The sequence below is a fragment of the Pleurodeles waltl genome, chromosome 11 (assembly GCF_031143425.1).
Source record: "Pleurodeles waltl isolate 20211129_DDA chromosome 11, aPleWal1.hap1.20221129, whole genome shotgun sequence".
Classification (NCBI taxonomy): Eukaryota; Metazoa; Chordata; class Amphibia; order Caudata; family Salamandridae; genus Pleurodeles; species Pleurodeles waltl.
In genome coordinates, this window is record NC_090450.1 from 27160713 (window position 1) to 27181463 (window position 20751).

General features: G+C 43.0%; 1 protein-coding gene across 1 annotated transcript in view; it reads right to left on the minus strand.

The window, feature by feature from the left end:
* The window catches only part of LOC138265281 (solute carrier family 12 member 9-like), a 452520-nt gene that overhangs the window by 311806 nt on the left and 119963 nt on the right, over nt 1–20751 (minus strand). The window contains exon 4 of the mRNA XM_069212880.1: nt 1947–2246. Within this exon, the coding sequence (XP_069068981.1) occupies nt 1947–2246 (300 nt within the window). The remainder of the gene's footprint in view (nt 1–1946; nt 2247–20751) is intronic.

The following is a 20751-nucleotide window of genomic DNA, read 5'->3' on the forward strand; positions in this document are numbered from 1 at the left end:
TAACTCATTTAGGTTCTGTCAATGATTTATCTAAGTGTCACCTGGAAGAGAAGTCACCCAGCCTTACGCCTCTTGTGATATTATCATCCGGCCAAAGGAACAAGTGAAGGCACTTCTTCAAGCTGACAATTAGGGACTCTGAAAAGCCAACCTCTTTTGGCCCATAGAACATCTGGCAAGCAATTGTCATTGATTTACAGCAGCACCTAGTACACACATACATCACTACCAATGCCTCCAGTCTACATTGACACAAGACCTTCTACAACAGACCTACCTTGAAAAGGCAAATAAGGGCCAAAGAAGTATTTAAGGGAGTTGCAACTGTTGCTATGGGACACTACACCATTTGCGCACATCTCTGCTCTGTCGATATCATCAGCTAGCTCCTCACAAATGCACCGAAGCATTCTGAACACACACCCTGGCCTCAGAAGAGGCACTAAAAGCCAGTAGCTATATATACTTGCTCCTACTTCTTGACCCACCGCAGCATAGCAGGACCTCTTCCACTACTAACCATGTAACTATTGCCTGGAATATACAATGAGCTCTATGAGAAAACAGTGTTCTACAATCCCCAAGCCAGGGAAGCATCTACACACACAGTGGACGGTGTCTCTTGTGCATCGAACGCCTTCAGGTCCCCAGGTAGATGCTCTGTCTGATCCATGTAGTGAGCTCTACATATGATGAAGTTTTCTATGTTCCCCATTCTGTCTTGATCATCTTCGGAGAGAGTGTGGCAGACATACTGAGGCTTACTACATGATCTGCTCCCGGATACCAAAAGAGGTGACTTCTAGCCAGGAACATCCCGCACACCTGAGCACTCAACCTCCACACATGGTGCAAGGTGCAACAACCCCAGCACCATCGGAGAGCTGCACAGTCAATATTAGAAAGAAAATTGAGCTAGTGTGTTAACCATCAGTTCACTGCCCCAGTCTGGAATACCTTAAACCGTCTGTTCCATAAAGCCAGGGAGCTCAGGCTTCAGTGACCGCTGTGCGCACTCTAGTGAAGAACCCTTTCTTCCCACAAAGAAGAATCCTTGCTTCACGTTCCTTTTGGGCTGGCTACTACTTCAACCTCTACTGTCTGGCTTCAGGTGCAAACACAAAATCCACAATCTCTCTTAACGTCCAGACCTTTCAAGATTCCAAGCCTTTTAGCGGCCCCAGGTTAGGGAAACTGTACCTTCATGCCATGCGGTCGGTATCTCCTGGTCCTTTGCTCCAAGCTCTTTGGGCTCTCAGCTGGCACAGGGGAAGGAAAGCTGCACCCCACCCCCTTTCACGTAGGGTGAGGGCCTCCCAGGCACAGCCTGGCTCAAGCTCTGGCTTTGCCAGAGAAGATGGACTTATATGAAAGATCAACCCCTTTTCAGCACCAGGTTATAAAATGGAAGAAAGAACAAATCATAAATGGGTGGCACCCCCTTAAACTACTCAGCATGTGGGTCTGTATGTTAAGGTAGACAAAACAACATGCCTTCTTGGAAGGTGGACTATGGAGCATGTTTGAGGGTTCAGCCTCTTCAGTGTGACCTGTAGGTGAAAAGATTTCTATAGATGCATCAGTCTACCCAGCCAGAACCTGAGAAAATGGGGAAGACAAGAACGGTTTGACACATGGCCTAGAAGAGATTTGGAACCGTTTGCAATACTTTTGTCCCAATAACCCCTGAGTAAGTAAAAAGGCAAGGGGGTGGAAGTGTCTGTCTCCTGGGCAGTTTCAGGGTGAAATGTAGTAGCACAATGCCTTGTGTTGGATATAAATCTAGGGTAAATATTATTCTTGTTTGGTTTTGTTAATTATTTCTATTATCTATGTGCATTCTTGGGTGCTGCAATTTCCACTCCCCAAAGTTTAGGGTTGAGGTATTATAATGTCACTTATAGAGGTTGATTATGTAAAGGTTGCCAATAAGTTACTCTACTTACGATAGAGATTCTCCATCAGCGTGGAGAGTTTAAACCCGGTGAAGCTGCCGTTGACCAGCCTGGTGATGTTGCCCGTCGTGACATGGAGAGGGATGTTTTTCGGGCTCACCGCAAAGAAACTGATGAAGACGGTGGACAGCACGATGATGACTATGAGGAAGATGATGAAGTTGGCTTTGGCGTAGATGCTTGCTCCCACCAAACAGATCAATAGGCAGAGGAGCAGAATGGCGGATCCGTAGAGAAACTCATACCAGTAGGAGCGGGGAAGGACTTGGACGCCCGTACCCACCGATTCACCTGCGAATCAAAAAGATTTCAATGAATAAAGGCTACATTAAACATCTTGCAAATGAGACTTTAGCTGCTCACTTACAAAGGAAAGCACAATAGTATAAGCACATGTGTACATACTGAGGGAAAAATCTTAAAACTGGGATATAAATGTCTTCTTTATTTCTTGTACACACTCACAAGCCACCTATGTAGACCACATAAATATGTCCAAACCCACACGCCTGCTCACAATTCAGCGTAGATGAATAACTTATGAAAATGTGCATATTACTGTAAGGCAATCTATATAGAAGCCCAAATAAATTCTCTGGCCATTAGAGCTCAGAAGCTCTTTCATGGCACCCATCCCCAAATCTATCTCCTCCCGTCTAGCGTTCCCAACCATTTTAAAATGTTGCTACTTATCTATTAAAATATAAGCTCATCAGCCTAAAACAAAGTATTAGCTTAAGTTTTAGCTCAAGACCAAACAAACCTGTTACTCCTCTGTTCTTCTTTGATGATCAATTTTGTTTTCTGCGTATTATATTTTATTGCTAAACAGAGTTATTAAACTGAGAAAAGGGGAAGGTGAAACAATTTCAAAAGAATAAAAAAAGAAACAGGAAACGGGGATATATTTTCAATACCATAATTTCAAAGTAAGCTTGCTAATAACCTCGTTTTCTAGCAACTAGACTGGAGAACCAGGATTATGTCCAAATAGAAACCCCCTCCTATAAAAATTTGGAATATAACTCATTAAAATGGTACTGAATTGCCACAAACGTTTTAAAAAAGCATAATATTATAAAACATATTTTCTTTTGTACGTTTTTTCCAGTAAGTTCCTCCAAGAACGTTTCTCACTCTTCTAGAGAAAGCTTCCTTGCCCACTTTCGTCAGATCACAAAACAGGGGTATGCACCCTGTAGAAAGTTTTAAACTATCTCTCCCAGCCTCTGGTTGGTCTGTTTCACTCTTGCCTCACTCTCTTAAGAAGAATCTTGTGAACATTTTTAAAGACATACCTGCAAACTGATGAAATGCATTCTTTTCATCCCATTTATGGTCCCTGTCCATGTAAGGTATTTGAAAGTTGTGTTTTGTATTTGTCTCGTGCCCCAAACAGAATGATTTATGGGTTGTAAATGATTTTGTCATAAGTATAGCACAATGACATCCACCTTTCAAGTCACTGACAATGTCTACCACCTACTGGACAGAGGTAATCTCTGTTCCCTGTTGCACCCTAATATAGTCTTTGATAAAACAAGAGACGTGATCCTCCTTAACATCTTAGAGACTAGAGGGTGTGGCACCGAGATGATTCCTAGCTAACCAATCACAAGTGATATACCAGAAATGTCAGAAGCTATTTTGACATCACAGTAATCACCTGAATGCCGGGGGGCTCTGGCGAGGACTGGTGACAGCGAAGATAAAGTAGGCAGAATACTGGTTACAGAGCTGCCCAAGATCACACAGTGAGACAGAGGACAGAGGAGAGCTAAAGGGGCTCTGTGCAAGGGACTAAGAGAGTTGAGGCTCAGAAAGGACAGACATTCAAGCAGCAATATAGCATTCAAACTAACACCTAAGATGGAGGTGCAAGGCATATATATAAAAACATGGACAACAAAGGGAATGTGGGATAAGCACCCAGAACCTCCACATGGTAGGACTGAAGCTCAGTAGGTTCCTCACCAACAACTGCTGTTACAGATTCTTACTGCCAATACCCATATATTGGATAGACACTCAAGGGCAGGGTCTGTGGAGCTGACCCCTACGGTGATGTTATAAAAGTAACTCAAAGTCAATACAGTGGACAAGAAAACTCCACCTAGGTTGTCAGCAGAGCCCATGAATCCTGGCGATCAAACAGGAACATGCAAGGCGGTGACGGCAAAGGTGTAGAACTAAATCCACAACCACAATTGACAAGGAGCTAGCAAGGAGGAGTGCTTAGCAGCAAGGAAGGGAAAACAAAGGCCTATTGGTCAGAAAACAAGAAACAAACAAACAAGGAAACTAGAAGCAAGACAGCAAACAATAGGAAGAGAGGAAACTGGAACAAAAAGAATGGGAAGAAAGGCAGGGGCTGGGAAAAAGTAAATACAGAAGTAGAGGCTTCAAAGAAGCACAAGACTGGTGCTGGGTTAGGAATAAAGGAAACAAAAAAGAGGTAAGGCGTAAGAAAAAGGAACAACCTATAGCTCACAAACTCAGGAAAAACAGAAACAGCAAGGTCAGGAAACAAGGGTCGGTCTCACTGGAACAGCTACAATGACCAACACTGGACTGAAGGGAGATGAGGCTTAAAAGAGCTCACAGTAATCACATGCATCAGGTGTGAGCAGGCGAGGACATGCCAGCCACAGGTGGGCCGAACTCCTCCACCCATCCTTGGCCTGCAGGGGTGGAGACGAAGCAGTGAGCAGGGCGTTATAGGTGAGCAGACTGGATCCACAAAACCCGCCATGGATTGGGAATGGGTGTCGATTTCCAGATAGAGTCCAAATGGCTGGAAGTCGTGATATGCATGCAGGGAAAGGTCCGGAAGGTTATTAGAGCATTGGAAAGTCCCAAAATTCGACCCCCTGGTGGAGGGCACGGGAGCGCAGGGAGCAATTCATGACACTAAATCTGGCAGAGTTTGCATTTTTTCATTAAAAGCTCTAGCAATCTAGTTATAAAGGGTTTGCTGACAGAGTATGCTTAAGTGCATTCCCTGAGGGACAGTGCACTTTAAATGATGCAGTATGGACTTAAACCTTTAAATCTAACAATTTGTTTTGATTCTAAATCATTTCTTTAGGTTGTTAGTTACTAGATTTTGTTAAAACGATAATAGTTTTCCAAAGGGAAATGTTTTAAAAGTTACATACAAAGTGCTAGAAAATGCAATTCTGCATCACATTTATTAGAATACATCAATGAAGTTATTCTCATTTAAAACATTTATGATAACATGAGCTGACAATATTAATAATGATGAATTGATGAAACTGAATGTTCATGTGTTTATTGAAATAATCAAGGCTCATATTTCTTATGGTGAGGTTAAGTGTGGCCTGCAAGGTCCAGTTCTTTGAAAATGTTGAAAATTTGTAGTCATTCTCGCTAACGTGACCTTTTCTTTTAGGTTATGTTCTCACAAGATGTTAGATTGGTAATAACATGTCTTATTGTGTTACACATAGTTAGACTGGGAAACTGTCTGCGAGTCCAGTACATTCAGGAACCGTGGAAGTAAAACTATATACATTTGTTTGAACCCCACAGAAGATATAAGATGCATGCTATTCTCGTGCTGGACCTGGGAAACCGACTCAATCATTGTCATACGAGTGATGTTCCCTGGACAATTCCATCCTTCGAACTTTGTGGAGTGATGCGCTGATGAATCATCGTGCCCTCTGGGATTGCACGTACCACTTCCCTTGTGGGCCAGGAGCAGTTCCAGCCTGGCTTTCCCCTCATGCACTTTGGTCCTGAATTACCCTGCTCCATGTATAATAAATCTAGCCCACATACAGGGTACACATGATCCACGCATGACTTGCCCCTTAGTTTACAAATAGGTTTGTCATCGGGCAGGAGGGTTTCTCAGTTTATGTTTAAACACTCACTTTTAATAAGTATATTAATAAAGCATGATGTGGTAGCGCACTTTCATTTACAGACAGTAAATTTCAAAGAAATGTCCAAAAATCCTTCCCACTAACTTGCAGCTTTACTGATAAAACTATATAGTTTATTAACAATAATCTGTGAAAATTAGGTTTCAGAAAAAAATATTTATCATTTGCACATCACCAAGTGTTCTGTCTTTTTTTCATCCAATTAAAATATTTATTTCATCACACTAGTACAAAAGAATGGTCTTTCACAGCCACAGAAATATATTTTGAGATGTTTGTTAAGTTGACTTAGTTATATAAATGTTGTGTGTTAGGAAAGACTGATACCCACAGCCTTTCATTTCACACAGGTCAGACAGTTCACCTTACAAAATCCTGGAACTCTGCAGTCACAAGGAAAAGTATTTGCATTGCAAGAAGACAAGCTGGCTTTTGACCTCTGTCTCTGAAGACAGAGCAAATGTGACAAGAATAAGATTTAAAGGCATCTTATTTGCTAATTCAGTTTCTGTCTGAACAGAACACCTGTTCTTTGACCTCTGCCAGAAGGGGTGAGTAGGTTCTAAAAATAGCTCAACCTCATAAAAAATGACTCACCATAGGGAGTGGTCAAGTAGATTTTTCAAGCTCTAAGAATGTTGCAGAGGGATGCAAGTTATGTATGTAGAAGCTCAAGAACAGGTGCTCAACTTTTGATGCTAATGCAGTGGAGAGATCTTTGACTGAGGAATGTGATATATATTCCACATGTAATTGCCATGCTGTCTTTTTAATACTTCATTTATTTATGTAGTCAGTTAGCATTGTGCTGGTGAGCCGGGGACAAGAGAGGGTTGTATGTCGCAATGTCAGCCTCTCCAGTATCGACAACTACCAACATATTTTCTGGGTAAGGATATATGTTGGGATTTAAGATTGTAAAGTCTGTATAAATTCCGGTTGATAATGTAACATATATTGTAGTAGAACACCCAGGACAGATGGAAACCGGGACATTCTGGTGGATGGTGGTCCAGGGGGAGACTAAGAAGGGGTCTTGTGGCTGCAGTTTTTTGAAGAAGAATAACAGTATCTCATTGGACAGAAAGAGAGCGTATTCTCAGGAGGCTAATCTTAGTCAAATGATTGGCAGATGGGGAAAGAGTAAGAAGAGGTGGGAGTAGCAGGAGAGAGAAGAAGAAACACGAGAGTCAAGGAGGTAAACTATGTGAGTTTGAGGGGAATGAATCCCTTGACGGAGTGCAAGAAATCATTGTATAGAGTGAAAAAGAAATACTAGGACAGGCCAGAGAGCCCATTAGGAAAGGGGCTGAACCGCTCTCAGGAGCCTATTAACAAACTGCATTTTGTAGTATGTTAATTAGCACTACAATAGTAGTAGTAGATTGCAGCAAAGCGCTGGAACAACCTCCCCCTGCACCTCAAAGCCCGTCGCTCACCATCTTCAGGAACAACCTCAAGTCGTGGCTCTTTGGAGGAGGTCCCTCCCAGCGCCTTGAGACCCTCACGGGTGAGTAGCCGCGCTCCACAAAAACTGATTGATTGCCACAATCCTGCTTGGAATGCTCTTGATTTCACTTTGGACAGTCCCGCTTTGACCTTCCCTCGGAGCAGCCACCCTGTCTGCATCCCTTGGACCCTGCCCTGGACCCCTTTTGCTCTTCCCATGAGGACCTGATTTCTATTTAGATATTGAGAGGTACTGACCTCCTAGCACATGATGTATTTTAAAAATTGTAGTTTAGGGGTTTCTTTTCTAACCCGAAGTGGAGGACTCCTGACCAAGTTTCTGACCTGCTAACCCTTTCCCCTCTTGCTCACTCCTTGTACATTTTAATTATTTATCTTTTGCCCCAAGTAGCTTTTTTCTAATTCTTTTTGTCCTTTGTTTTTTTTTTTTTTACTCTTGGTGCATATGTGTTGTAACTCCAACACATGTTGTCGCATTCCTAAAACGTTAGGGTTTTCCTGGTCTCAGTTGAGTAGCCAAAGAGATTTTAGATTTGTCCTAATGCACCCCTTGCTATTCAAACACAGATCACGTGGCTGATATTCTGCATGACGATTATGGAATGTTTGTCATTTTGATGGTAACTCGTTTCAACTTTCTACCGCCGCTTTGGTCAACCCATGGTGATTTTATACCTTCATGTTTTTGTCTTGTGGCTCATTGATATTATTGCGAGGATTAGTCTGTAATAACATTTCTAACTGTTCCTCTGCCTGGAGTTTCTTTGTGTGGTCAAATGAGTCATACTGTTTGTTGACATTGTTATTGGGATTTTGTTTTCTAACTGTTCCACCCCCAGCTGGTTGCAAAGGTTCAAGGACCTTGCCTAACGCATAACTTAGAGAAAAATGCATCATCACAAGTAATGCAGGTAGAGGAATCCAGCAACTTAGTATTTCCTGTTCTTAGATGACCCCCCAAGGTTCCATCGTACACCCCTTTATATCCTGTGTGCAAGAGAGCGCTGAGTGGGTCTAGGGTAGTTGTCATGCTCTACCACTACACTGCCCATACTCAACTTTGTCATCAAGTAACAACGTAGGTTTTGTGTCGATCTCAGGTTCTCCTCTACACGTTGTGTAGAGCTCAGGCTTCACAAGCTGGCGGCTGACGGGACAGTACCTCAGGTTGTTGAACCAGGCGGATCTCTGAGGAACCCCCCAAATCTGCCCATCACGAACATATCTGTTGTGGAAGATGATATAATCCACTCAAATAATTCCACTACTCCTAGATCTCGCCAGGTTGGATGGTGGGATCGGTGATCTGGAGGGATTCCCTAACCCTTGCTTGTCACAACAAACTGGTTGTATGTTCTGGGACCATGAGAGGTGGCTGAGCTGTGATGTTTAACCAGGTGGCCCTGACTCCTCAAGCCTCCTTGGGAGGGTGGTTTAGCTGCTTAACTTTTAGTGCAGTCTAACTTACCCCATCCCCTGCATTGAAACTTACCTCACCCCCCAGATATAGGTGTCTCTTGGATATTATATTATAAGGCTGTGTGCTTTTCTTTTCAAACAACAAAACCTACCCTAGCCTTTTTCAAAGATTGCCACCTGCGTCCAGATCTCTCTATCGAAACATCCAAAATACTTCTGACAACTTCTTTATCAGGTAAAAACTAAATTCATGTAGATATTTTCTGGATTTCTGAGTTAGTCTGGGATATTTGTCTATGCGAGCTGTAAGTTTTATTTATTATCTTGGTTTGTTTGTTGCATTCTAATCCTATTTTCTGTTTAGTTGTATATTTTAGTATTTATGGGATAGTTTGATGCCTTCAGACTGGCCAGTTCTCAACAAACTTGCATACTCGCTTACCGGTCCCACCTGCAGGTGATGTGTTCATATGTGTAGGTACAAAGTACATATAAAGTTACTACACACAGGTCCTTATGTACGGTCTTAGAAAACACTCCGACAGATGATGTTCATGACACGAACTCACACTTAGAAATCACACCTGCAGCTCACAAGTACATGTGTCCTTTCTTTACTCAGTTAGTACTCACACCTGCAGCTCACACATGCGTGTGTCCTTTCGTTACTCAGTTAGCACTCACACCAGCAGCTTACGCGTGCATGTTATTTAGCTACTCGGTTATTACTCACAGCTGCAGATCACAAGCACATGTGTCCTATTGTTACTCAGTCGGTACTCACACCTGCAGTTCACATGTACATGTGTCCTTTTGTTAGTTAGTACTCCCACCTGCAGTTCACATCTACATGTGTTTTTCGTTATGCAGTTATTACTCGGACCTGCAGATCACAAGTACATGTGTCATTTAGTTACTCAGTTAGTACTCACATCTGCAGATCACATCAATAAGCCACAGATCCCAAAATACGCCATTTAGCTATATAGCACATTGAAGGCCAGTACTCAGAAACGGTCACTCCAAACATCCCCCTGCGGGAAGGCAGTGAAGAATATACCTCTGGATTCTGCCACAATCTTAAGTACTAACAACTATCACAGCAGTGATCCCAAGCCTAGCAATCAGCAGCCTGGTGAGAGCGCCCTCTGCTGGATGCAGTAGTGACTTCAGGGCAGAGGTTTCTTGTAGGGGTGAACCTGGACAGGTTGAATCTCCTTGAAATGCTCCTCCAGAGAGGCTTGGTTAACAAAACTATTTCTGTCAGTAGCTGTGTTTATTACACCGAAATATCCCAGCCCGATTCCCAAGCATCTCTTGTCCATAAATGTGTCTTACTGGTGACACAGGTGTGACTTACGCATTATTATCCAGGAGTAGTACAAGCTTCCTCACGACCCTGATAAATAAACCTCGATGTGAGCAGCTGCGTTTTACTCCTGCCTCAAATGTAAATTACACCGGAATATCCCAGCCTGATTCCCAAGCATCTCTTGTCCATAAATGTGTCTTACTGGTGACACAGGTGTGACTTACGCATTAATATCCAGGAGTAGTACAAGCTTCCTCACGACCCTGATAAAGAAACCTCTATGTGAGCAGCTGCGTTTTACTCCTGCCTCAAATGTAAATTACACCGGAATATCCCAGCCTGATTCCCAAGCATCTCTTGTTCATAAATGTGACTTACTGGTGACACACGTGTGACTTGCGCATTAATATCCAGGAGTAGTACAAGCTTCCTCACCACCCTGATAAATAAACCTCTATGTGAGCAGCTGCGTTTTACTGCTGCCTTAAATGTAAATTACACCGGAATATCCCAGCCTGATTCCCAAGCATCTCTTGTTCATAAATGTGTCTTACTGGTGACACAGGTGTGACTTACGCATTAATATCCAGGAGTAGTACAAGCTTCCTCACGACCCTGATAAAGAAACCTCTATGTGAGCAGCTGCGTTTTACTCCGGCCTCAAATGTAAATTACACCGGAATATCCCAGCCCGATTCCCAAGCATCTCTTGTCCATGAATGTGTCTTACTGGTGACACGGGTGTGACTTACGCATTAATATCCAGGAGTAGTACAAGCTTCCTCACGACCCTGATAAAGAAACCTCTATGTGAGCAGCTGCGTTTTACTCCTGCCTCAAATGTAAATTACACCGGAATATCCCAGCCTGATTCCCAAGCATCTCTTGTTCATAAATGTGACTTACTGGTGACACACGTGTGACTTGTGCATTAATATCCAGGAGTATTACAAGCTTCCTCACCACCCTGATAAATAAACCTCTATGTGAGCAGCTGCGTTTTACTCCTGCCTTAAATGTAAATTACACCGGAATATCCCAGCCTGATTCCCAAGCATCTCTTGTTCATAAATGTGTCTTACTGGTGACACAGGTGTGACTTACGCATTAATATCCAAGAGTAGTACAAGCTTCCTCACGACCCTGATAAATAAACCTCTATGGTGAGCAGCTGCGTTTTACTCCTGCCTTAAATGTAAATTACACCGGAATATCCCAGCCTGATTCCCAAGCATCTCTTGTCCATAAATGTGTCTTACCTAGTGACACAGGTGTGACTTACGCATTAATATCCAGGAGTAGTACAAGCTTCCTCACCACCCTGATAAATAACCTCGATGTGGGCAGCTGCGTTTTACTCCTGCCTCAAATGTAAATTACACCGGAATATCCCAGCCTGATTCCCAAGCATCTCTTGTCCATTAATGTGTCTTACTGGTGACACAGGTGTGACTTACGCATTAATATCCAGGAGTAGTACAAGCTTCCTCACGACCCTGATAAATAAACCTCTATGTGAGCAGCTGTGTTTTACTCCTGCCTTAAATGTAAATTACACCGGAATATCCCAGCCTGATTCCCAAGCATCTCTTGTCCATAAATGTGTCTTACCTAGTGACACAGGTGTGACTTACACATTAATATCCAGGAGTAGTACAAGCTTCCTCACCACCCTGATAAATAAACATCGATGTGGGCAGCTGCGTTTTACTCCTGCCTCAAATGTAAATTACACCGGGATATCCCAGCTTGATTCACAAAGCATTTCGCCTGCCTAAGTCATAGAAGTGTCTTATTCATTACTAAGCAGCGGTACATGCTTCCTCAGGGACCTGATAAACCTCTTTCTGTGAGCAACTGTACTTTACTCCTATTATAGATGTGAATTACCACTAAATATCCAAACTTGCTTCACAAAGCATTTCTTCTGCACAGAGGCATAGATGCGTCTTACTCATTAATATCCTGCAGTAATACATGCTTCCTCATGGACCTGATAAGTAAACCTCTTTCTGTGGGAAGCTGTGTTTTACTCCTGTTATAAATGTGAATTACACTTGAATATTCCAGCTTGACTCACAAACATTTTCTGTGCATAACAGTGTCTTACTTCAGGCATAAATGTGTCTACTCAATAATATCCAGGAGTAGTACAGGTTTCCTCATGGGCTTGATAAACCTCTTTCACTGAGCAACTGTATTTTACTCCTACTATAAATGTGAATTACAACTAAACATTCCAACTTGCTTCACAAAGCATTTGTTATTCATATTTGTGGCTTACTTGAGACATTAGTATGACTTACTCACTAATATCCTATAGTAATATTAACTTAATAATGTGCCTGATAAAGAAACCTCTTTCTGTGAGCAGCTATGTTTTACTCCTGCCTTAAATGTGAATTACACCCGAGTATCTCAGCTTGATTCTCAAAGCACTTCTTCTAAATAGAGGCATAGGTGTGACTTACTCATTCATATCCTGTAGTAGTACATGCTTCCTCTCTGGTCTGATAAACCTCTTTCTGTGAGCAGCTCTGTTTTACTCCTGATATGAATGTGAATTACACCTGAATATCCCAGCTTGATCCACAAGCATTTATTGTGTGCAGAAGTGTCTCACTCCAGGCACTGACGTGTCCAGCAGTAGCACATACCTCCTCATGGGCGTGATCAACAAAGCTCCTTCTGTGAGCAGCTGTTTAAAATTCCCACTTTAAATAAGATTTCCACCTGATTGTCCCCACATAATTGACAAAGCATTTCTTGAAAGTAGTAGTGTCTAACTCCTAGCCTGGGTGTGACTTCCAGAAGTAAGAAATGCATCCTGAGGGGGATTCACAGAGCTTTTTTCTTGTGCGTAAGCAAATTTTCATGAGCACGTCCCACCCAAGACCATGATAAAAGTGTTTTCACACGTGGACCACCGACCACTTAAGTACTTGCCAGGCAACACTATATACTCACCCCAGCCTATACAGTCTGTGTGGTTCTGGTAATCATTTTTATAGAGTGGATGTAGCTTAGGAAAGCTTCTTAGCGCTGTGTAGAGAATGAGAAAAGAAGCAAAGATGCTTGGTATTCCAGTAACAATACCATTTTGCCTGCTGGAGCCCTCCCCATACATCAATAAAAATGCATTTTTCTGGCCCTACTTAGGACCTCATTGTGACTGGACTTTTAATTCCAATGCGGCTGCTCACAGCAGTTACTAGAAGGGGTGGTCGGAACTTGTGGAGCTACAGAAAAACTCTGCAAGATTCTGTGGATTTCTGCCAATGGGTGGAAAATATTAATACTGCATTTTAGTGCCAGTAGCACAAGCAGTGGTGAAAATAAGCGTGAACGGTACTATACAATCCACAAGACATGCGGCCATTTGAGTTGATTTTGCTGCCGGGCAAGTAGAAAACCTACTCTAGCATTAGCAAATCTACTTGACAGGCAGCACCTTGATGGCTCACAAACACCGGTGACTGCCGTGTTAGAAAATCACACTAGGGGATGCCAAATCTCGCTCGCCAGCTTACATATTTTGGAGCCTTGTGGGGAAAAACTCTGCCACCAGCGATTGGTGGGATTTGGACAGAACTCTGTGTTAAAGAGTAACACGGAGTGGACAAAATTCTGCCTGTTCCGCAGGTGGAATGGTATATTTCACCCACCTTTAGTTACCGGCCCCATCTGAATTATAAGATGTGCCAAACACAGATCTGTGTACTTTCAACCAGAACATGAGTGAAAGTGCAGGTAAAATAGAAGAAATAGCAGGTGTAACTGATCCCATCATGAGCCCTATGCTCAGTTTGCCACAGGAAACAAATGTACTTGACTGAAGAACCCCAACTAGGACAAATCTGGTGTTAGGCTCCTTGAGTTCTGGTTCAGAGAGGAACTGGCTTGGGAGTCTGAGCTGGACTCTTCCGAAAGTTTTATTATGGGCAATAAAACAATGTACTGGGGTGCAGCGCTGAGTAATTAGCGGAGATTAATTCAAGCGTCCCACCCATCACTTTTTTGTTTACTTCAGTGCGAAGCCCTAAGTGTGGCCGGTACCCCCAAACATGGATCCCTCGCTCATGTGTCACTGCAACCAAGCTGCTCCCGACTGAAGAGCCCCAACTAGGGCAAAACACGTCTTACAATCCTTATGTTTTGGTTTAGAAAGGAACTGGCTTGGTAGTTTGGGCTAGACGTCTCCCAATGGAGCAGGCACTAGGTCGATTTGCGCATAGCTGGCTTTATTCTAAAGCGTAATCATGGCCAAATAAACACAATGGACAGGGATGCGCCCCTGGGTAAATACCAGTGGATGAGATGAATTCTTGCATCCCACCCATCATACTTCAGTTTTATACAGAGCAAGCCGGGTAGTGGTGCCAAGTAAGGTGCACGTACCAAATGTTGTGACCGTATGAATGTGGCGTTTTAGATAGAAAACTGTAGGTGCAATGCGGTTAAGTACACTCCACAACCCTACAGCATATTTTGGTGTTCAGAACAAACACTTCAACAAAGTTAATAACAAAAACCACTGCACTCAGAAAGTCCATATATAAATCAGTCTTTCAGTTGAAAACAGTTGCAAAATGATTCTTTATTAGAAGGCATCAGCATAGGTCCATCGAGTGACCAACGTTCCTTAACCACAGCCATCGTACTCAGTTGGATGAACATCTTTGCACGAGCAAGCCAACACGTGTTTCGTCACAACAAGAGACTTTTTCAAGGCTGCAAGGTATATACAACAGTTATGGTAATAAATACCCTATCAAAGAACGTTCGAGGATGATAGCATGTTAAAATGGAGTGTGAGAGTACGAATGGTGAATTGTGCGTCAACTGAAGAGAAAAAGCGTTAAGTTGCCCGTATGCAAATAAGAAAGGGAAGTAGTGAGAGAGATGATCATAAAAACAGACCTATCATATAAGTAAGAAAGTCAAAGAACCCAGTGTCAGCCTACCCTGAGTATAGCGCTTTAAGAATTGCAGATGACAGGTTGTTATGGTATTCACACTATGCAATTCTCTTCTTATTGGTATTACTATTTGGTTTATATATGGACTTTCTGAGTGCGTCTATGTCTGTTATTATATTTCAGTTTTATTCCACCGGGCATTTTCTAGAATGTCTGGAGTCCTTGGAGGTTGGTGTTGAAAGCTCAGGCCCCTTGTGCGTCTCACACTTTCCCCAGCTCCCCGGGGTTAATTGTAGCAGGCACAGGGAGGCGTGAACCAGACATTTTAAGCCATGGGCAAAGTGGGCTCTGGCCCGGGGCATCAGCCTTTCAGGCCCCCCATAGAACCAGCTCTGTTCCGCAGAGTCTTGCCCTGATGAGCTTGAATGATTCTTAAACAGATTGTTTTAAATACAGTTTTCCTTTAATATATTTGAATGTGGGTGATGTGTGACATTTTGCAGGCAAATGTGTTTGTTTCATGCAATCTCCATAAAAAAAAGTTTATATTACATCAAAACGGGACTGCTGTGTTACAACATTGAAAATACACATCACTATCCCGGAATACAAGATGTAAACACAATTTAGAATTTGGATGAGTGTGTCAGTGACCTGGGCATAGAGGACATGAAAGAGATGACATTGGATCATAAATTCAAAGCTGTTCCGAACAGGGGCCCCCAAAATACTTTTAGACAAGGCCCCCCGAAATCCTTGAAGATGTCCATAGCTTGAACAGAGAGACAGCGAAAGTGTGTGTGGGGGGGGGGGGGAGGGTGGGGGGGTAGGACACAAAACAATCAGAGGGAGAAGAGCGTGTAAAGAAGGAGAGAGAATGAATGGCTGGAAATAGATAGCGCCACGAGGCGACTGGAGCATTTTAGCCTGGGCTGCTTTAGGGATGATGCCCTCTTGTCCCTCATCCTCAGAGGGCTCGCGGCCACTCTCCCACGCGCTGGCCGCTGCCTCCACGTCCGCTGTGCGTTTCACTCTCATAAAAACGCCGCCCTTGGTCATTTGTCAAGATTAGGGCCCCGACACTGATGCACGGCCTGTTAGATTCCATTAGAGGCAGGAACGCTCCTCGGAGAGCCGGGGTGGACCACGCGGGGGAAGCGGAGGGCTGCAGATCAATGGGGGGGAAGCGCGGGTTTGAGGCAGTGGCGCTGGAAGGGGGCGCTTTTTACCCCCCAGAGCGGGCACGTTTCATGCCAGGGAGGCGGCTGTGTGTAAGGACAGCAGGAAAGGCCTCCATGTAAGATTGCGGCATCTTCTGCCTGGATGGCAGAGACCAGAAGAGGAGATCTGCGTGCAGACACATGTTCACCCAGGCAAAGGGGTCAGCTCAGCCTTTCATCCGTCCAATAACGGATCAGTGAGTTTGGTTATCACCGCATGCAATATTTAAGTGCCAACACTTCGGTTTATGGAGTGCGAAGGATGTCTCTCTCCTTTGCACAGGTTCTGGTATTTAAAGGGCACCAGCACAGTGCAGGTGGAACCAAAGTGCAGTGAGATTTTTGTCTGAGGTCCGGGTACATCTCTCTGATCTGCGCTTCTGTTAGGTATCACTGTTTGGGTTAGGAATGCCCCACGTGTGATCTTGCTAAAGCACCAATGTTACCCTGAGACTCAAATGTTTAATTTCTAAAACCGACCTGTTGGACTATGTCCAGTCCACTGAAATTATGTGGCAGGAGATGGCAAAATTATGCGGCAGGGTGGAGTAAATTATGCGGCTAGAAACAGCAAGTTATGAGGCACAACGATGCACATTTTGTAAAGGTATCACTTCATTAACGTGGTAACACTGTCTGGTCATTGCTTGCACCTCATTAGTACTAGGTTTGCACCCAAATATAGCAATAAGCAACAGAAAGGCGACCAGTCCAGCTTTGTAAAGGGCCTTCCACCATGCGGCAACATGCGTTGTTGCATTTATAGTATCTTTTGAACTGTTTGAACTACAAAACTTTTTTTGTTAAAATCTACAGAATATGCATCAGATGATGGATTATGTGGCAAATGCGGCAATTCTATAATCGTGCAAAAATTGCCGCAGCTGCACAATCGCATAATTCCAGTGGCCCCGACTATGTGCTACAGTCCATCCTGCAGGGCAAAGGTGAGGCATTCATGGCGCACCTTCGTAGCATGGCTTTATCAGCAAGCCTGTAAGTGAAAGCCCATGTGGCATGTGCACCACATTTGAAATAACAATACCATACACGGCAACATTTTAGATCAAGTAATTGGGAAATTTTTAAAGAAAAGGTGAATATATTTTCAACATTGAATTCTATTGAAGCAGAGGCAATTTTAGGCAGGAGACTACTAAAATAAAGCCAATATTTGGCTTCAAAATCGTGAGTGTCCGTCACAAATTGGATCTCTTGGCATGTATGCCCTGCCAGCATTGGAAGTGAAGAACCTCAAGTGCCTAACTGAGTTTAGAAAAAAAAGAGCAATCGTAAATTGAGATTATTCATGAAAAATTATCATAATCACATCAGAGAATCAAAACGTATCAATCAACAGAAGCGGCCAGAATAGAAAAAAGAGCACTGAGGGCCAATTCTTCAAAGTCGAGGAAAGAGTAAGCAAGTGGAAAACACTGAGCCACCGTGGACCATTGCCGAAAACACCTTAAATTGGTGGTTTTAACCGTTAAACTGAGATTTAAAGATGCACTTAAAAAACAACAGCATCTAAAATGAGGAACCATAATAATTCAGTCATAGTCATCAATATAATTTGCATTGATTCAAAATGTAGCAAAGCTCCAAAAAAGACTAAGGAGGAGATTTAGAGGTTGAGGGAGAGGGTACTCCGTCGAAGCGTTCTCCAGTGTCCCCCTTAAGTTGATGAACTGAACTGCCTGCTCTGGACTCCTCCTACTTGACCTTTTTGCCGCCCTGAGACAACTCATATCTTTGGACTGACTTCCTCCCATACCGTGTCATCACGCGGAGGCACTCTCCTCACCAGACCCCAGATCAGTCGTCTTAGCAGCGACCCCGCTGTCCTGCAGCCTGATCCCGGCCATCTTAGAATTCTGATCTCAGCAATTTGAGAATCCAATCCCCCTGGAAGTCAGGCGGCTCTACAGAATGAAGGGATTTGAAGGGATTCTCAGGAAAGGATCCGGGGAGTCTTTGTCCGAGATGCAGGCACCTTAAACACCGTGTCAAGCTATTATTACCTTGTGTTCTTCTCTTCCGCCTCCTCTTCAAGCAGAAATAAGTCACATAATACCTAGGAATTCCTAGTTCTTTTAAAACTATCTTCCTTAATAATCATGATTCTTTTAGAGCTCTAACTGTTGCTGTGTGGTCCATCTTCGGAGCCTGGTGTTGGATGCTGCACATTAATCCACATTTGAAACATATTTGGTGGGCAGAACTAAAGCAATTGTTGTGTTGCTGTTCCTCAGCAGGACAGGATGCTGGATGTGGCTGTGAAACTGAACTCTGTTAAAAGTGCAAACCAGACATTCGAGTCCTCTGATGATGGTGACATTTCTAAGTTTATTCAATACAACACGTCCTACGGAGATCACCCAACTCTCTCAAAGGCGAGGTGACTTGTGTACAATTATGAATGTGGACTTTCTCATTGATCAAATGGTGAACATATTCGAGGCTGCACAATAAAACTAGTTTAGTGACGTTAAACCCAATGACTAATTTTTGGATGGATCTGTAAAAGTTTTACTTTCTAAATAGAAAGTCGTGAGAAGCTTGTGAAAGGATAAATGATTCCTCGCAATGTGGATAGACAAAGTTTGTTCCAGAGTGTGGTACCCACAAGGGAGAAAGAATGGCCTCTAATTCTTGCAATTCTTCTGATTTGCAGACTTAGGGGATTTCAAAAGAGCGCAAGATGTCATCCTAGGAGGTTCTTTGGTGGACCACTCAAAAAGACCCAAAGAGGATTCTTTGTTTATTTGAAAGCCATTGAAGGCTGGCTGGATGGATGAGAGGTCAGAGATGGCATCATTGGAGCCCCATGGGTGAAGAGCCGCACATTCTGTATGGTTTGCAGCTTAGGAATTACATATTTGGGAAGCCCAGGAGGATCACATTTCTGTACTCTATACAAGAAGCATGCAACGTGTTTTACTCTCTATTGGAAGAAAAGGTAGACTTTTTTTAAAATCCTCAATGGAAGGAAACAGGATGAGGCATTTTTTTGACATGTGGAATGAAAGTCAGAGAAGCATCAAAATCGATCCTTAGGGTTCATTAAGTGCTTATGTCCTGGCTGGAATGGAAGGTGAACTTCGAACAGGAGGTCTTCCATAAGAGGACCATATAGATAGAATCCTCCAAAAATTAAAGGATTGGGGTTGTCTGCGCATTGGTGTGTTTTCAACATCCAAGAGGCAACCCACAGAAAGCCAGTGTGGAGTTCTGAGATGGTCTGTGGTTCACTGCCATCCAGGTGGATCAATAGCTCTAATGTATACGAAGAAAGAAAATTCAGATGATACCAGTAGGGCCACTAGACTGGGCACATACATGTTCAAGTAAGTCGGACTGGGTGAGGCACCCTGTGGGCACCACACACTACAACTTTAAGGGAGGACTGGAAAAGGGAACTGAGGACTGCCTGGCCTCAGTTCATCATAAAGGAGCCAGCCAATCGAGGGCCCACAACCTGACCCTCAACTTGTGTAGCTTATTGATTGACTGGAGATGGTCCACATTATCTAAAGCTACTGGGAGATCCAATAAAATGAGAATATACATGCTGCAACCAGGGCATTTTCCATTTCTTTGTGCAAAATGGAACCCTTACTAGGTTGGTCAGGAGCCAAGACAGAGTCCAGACAAATGGAGAGCTGCTGACGGAGAACTTGGCCAGGACCGTTATGAAAATGGCCTGCGATTCTAGGAAATGCAGGATCTCCACTAAACGCTACTATCTAGGATTTTATTTTTTTACTGAAGCAAGGGAGAAATTATGGAAGCGAGTGGTGAGGAGTTTAAAAATCTTACAGATGTCTGATGATACTACCTTGGAAGCTTAAACTAGAGGAGGAGATCACAGGGTTAGGAAGAAAGGATAAAGCATTACATAGCAACAAGTAATTTCCTCTTTGCCCTGTATTTTAAGAGTTTCACTGTAATACTCTCATTGTAATTGTTTTACTATTTTTACCAAAGTAGTTACATTGCTGTTTTTAACTTGGACGTAGGCTGCTAATAGATAACTTTTTTCAATTACTAAATTAGTTTTTTTTAATTTTTTTTACACACTTCTTCCTGTTATCTCTTAGGCTTTCTAGCAGAGTTTGCAACTTCTGCTTTTTCTGAGTTGCGTTCCAACATTTTGTTGGTTGGAGCTTCAGGCTACAGACCAGGTCTTTTTTTCCTTTTTGGAGGTCCATATTTAAGGTGACAGTGCCTTCGAGGCTGCTGCACATCTGCCATTTTATTGCCAACTTCTCAATTACACTGTCAGGAGTAATTTGCTATTTGATCTGTTTTATAGATGTTTCCTTTGTATACTCTTTATTGTAATTTTTCTGTGTTTTACCAAAGTTGTGTGATTGCTGCTATTACCTTGGACTCCTGCTGCTCATAACTAATCTTTTAAATCTTTTCTTAAATTACATTTGTGTGCTTTCTTGTTGTTGGCTCTTTGGCTTTGTACCGGCGATTGCAATGAGGGGGGCATCATTGTCCATAAGTCCACTTTTACTTCGTCTAAGTTCA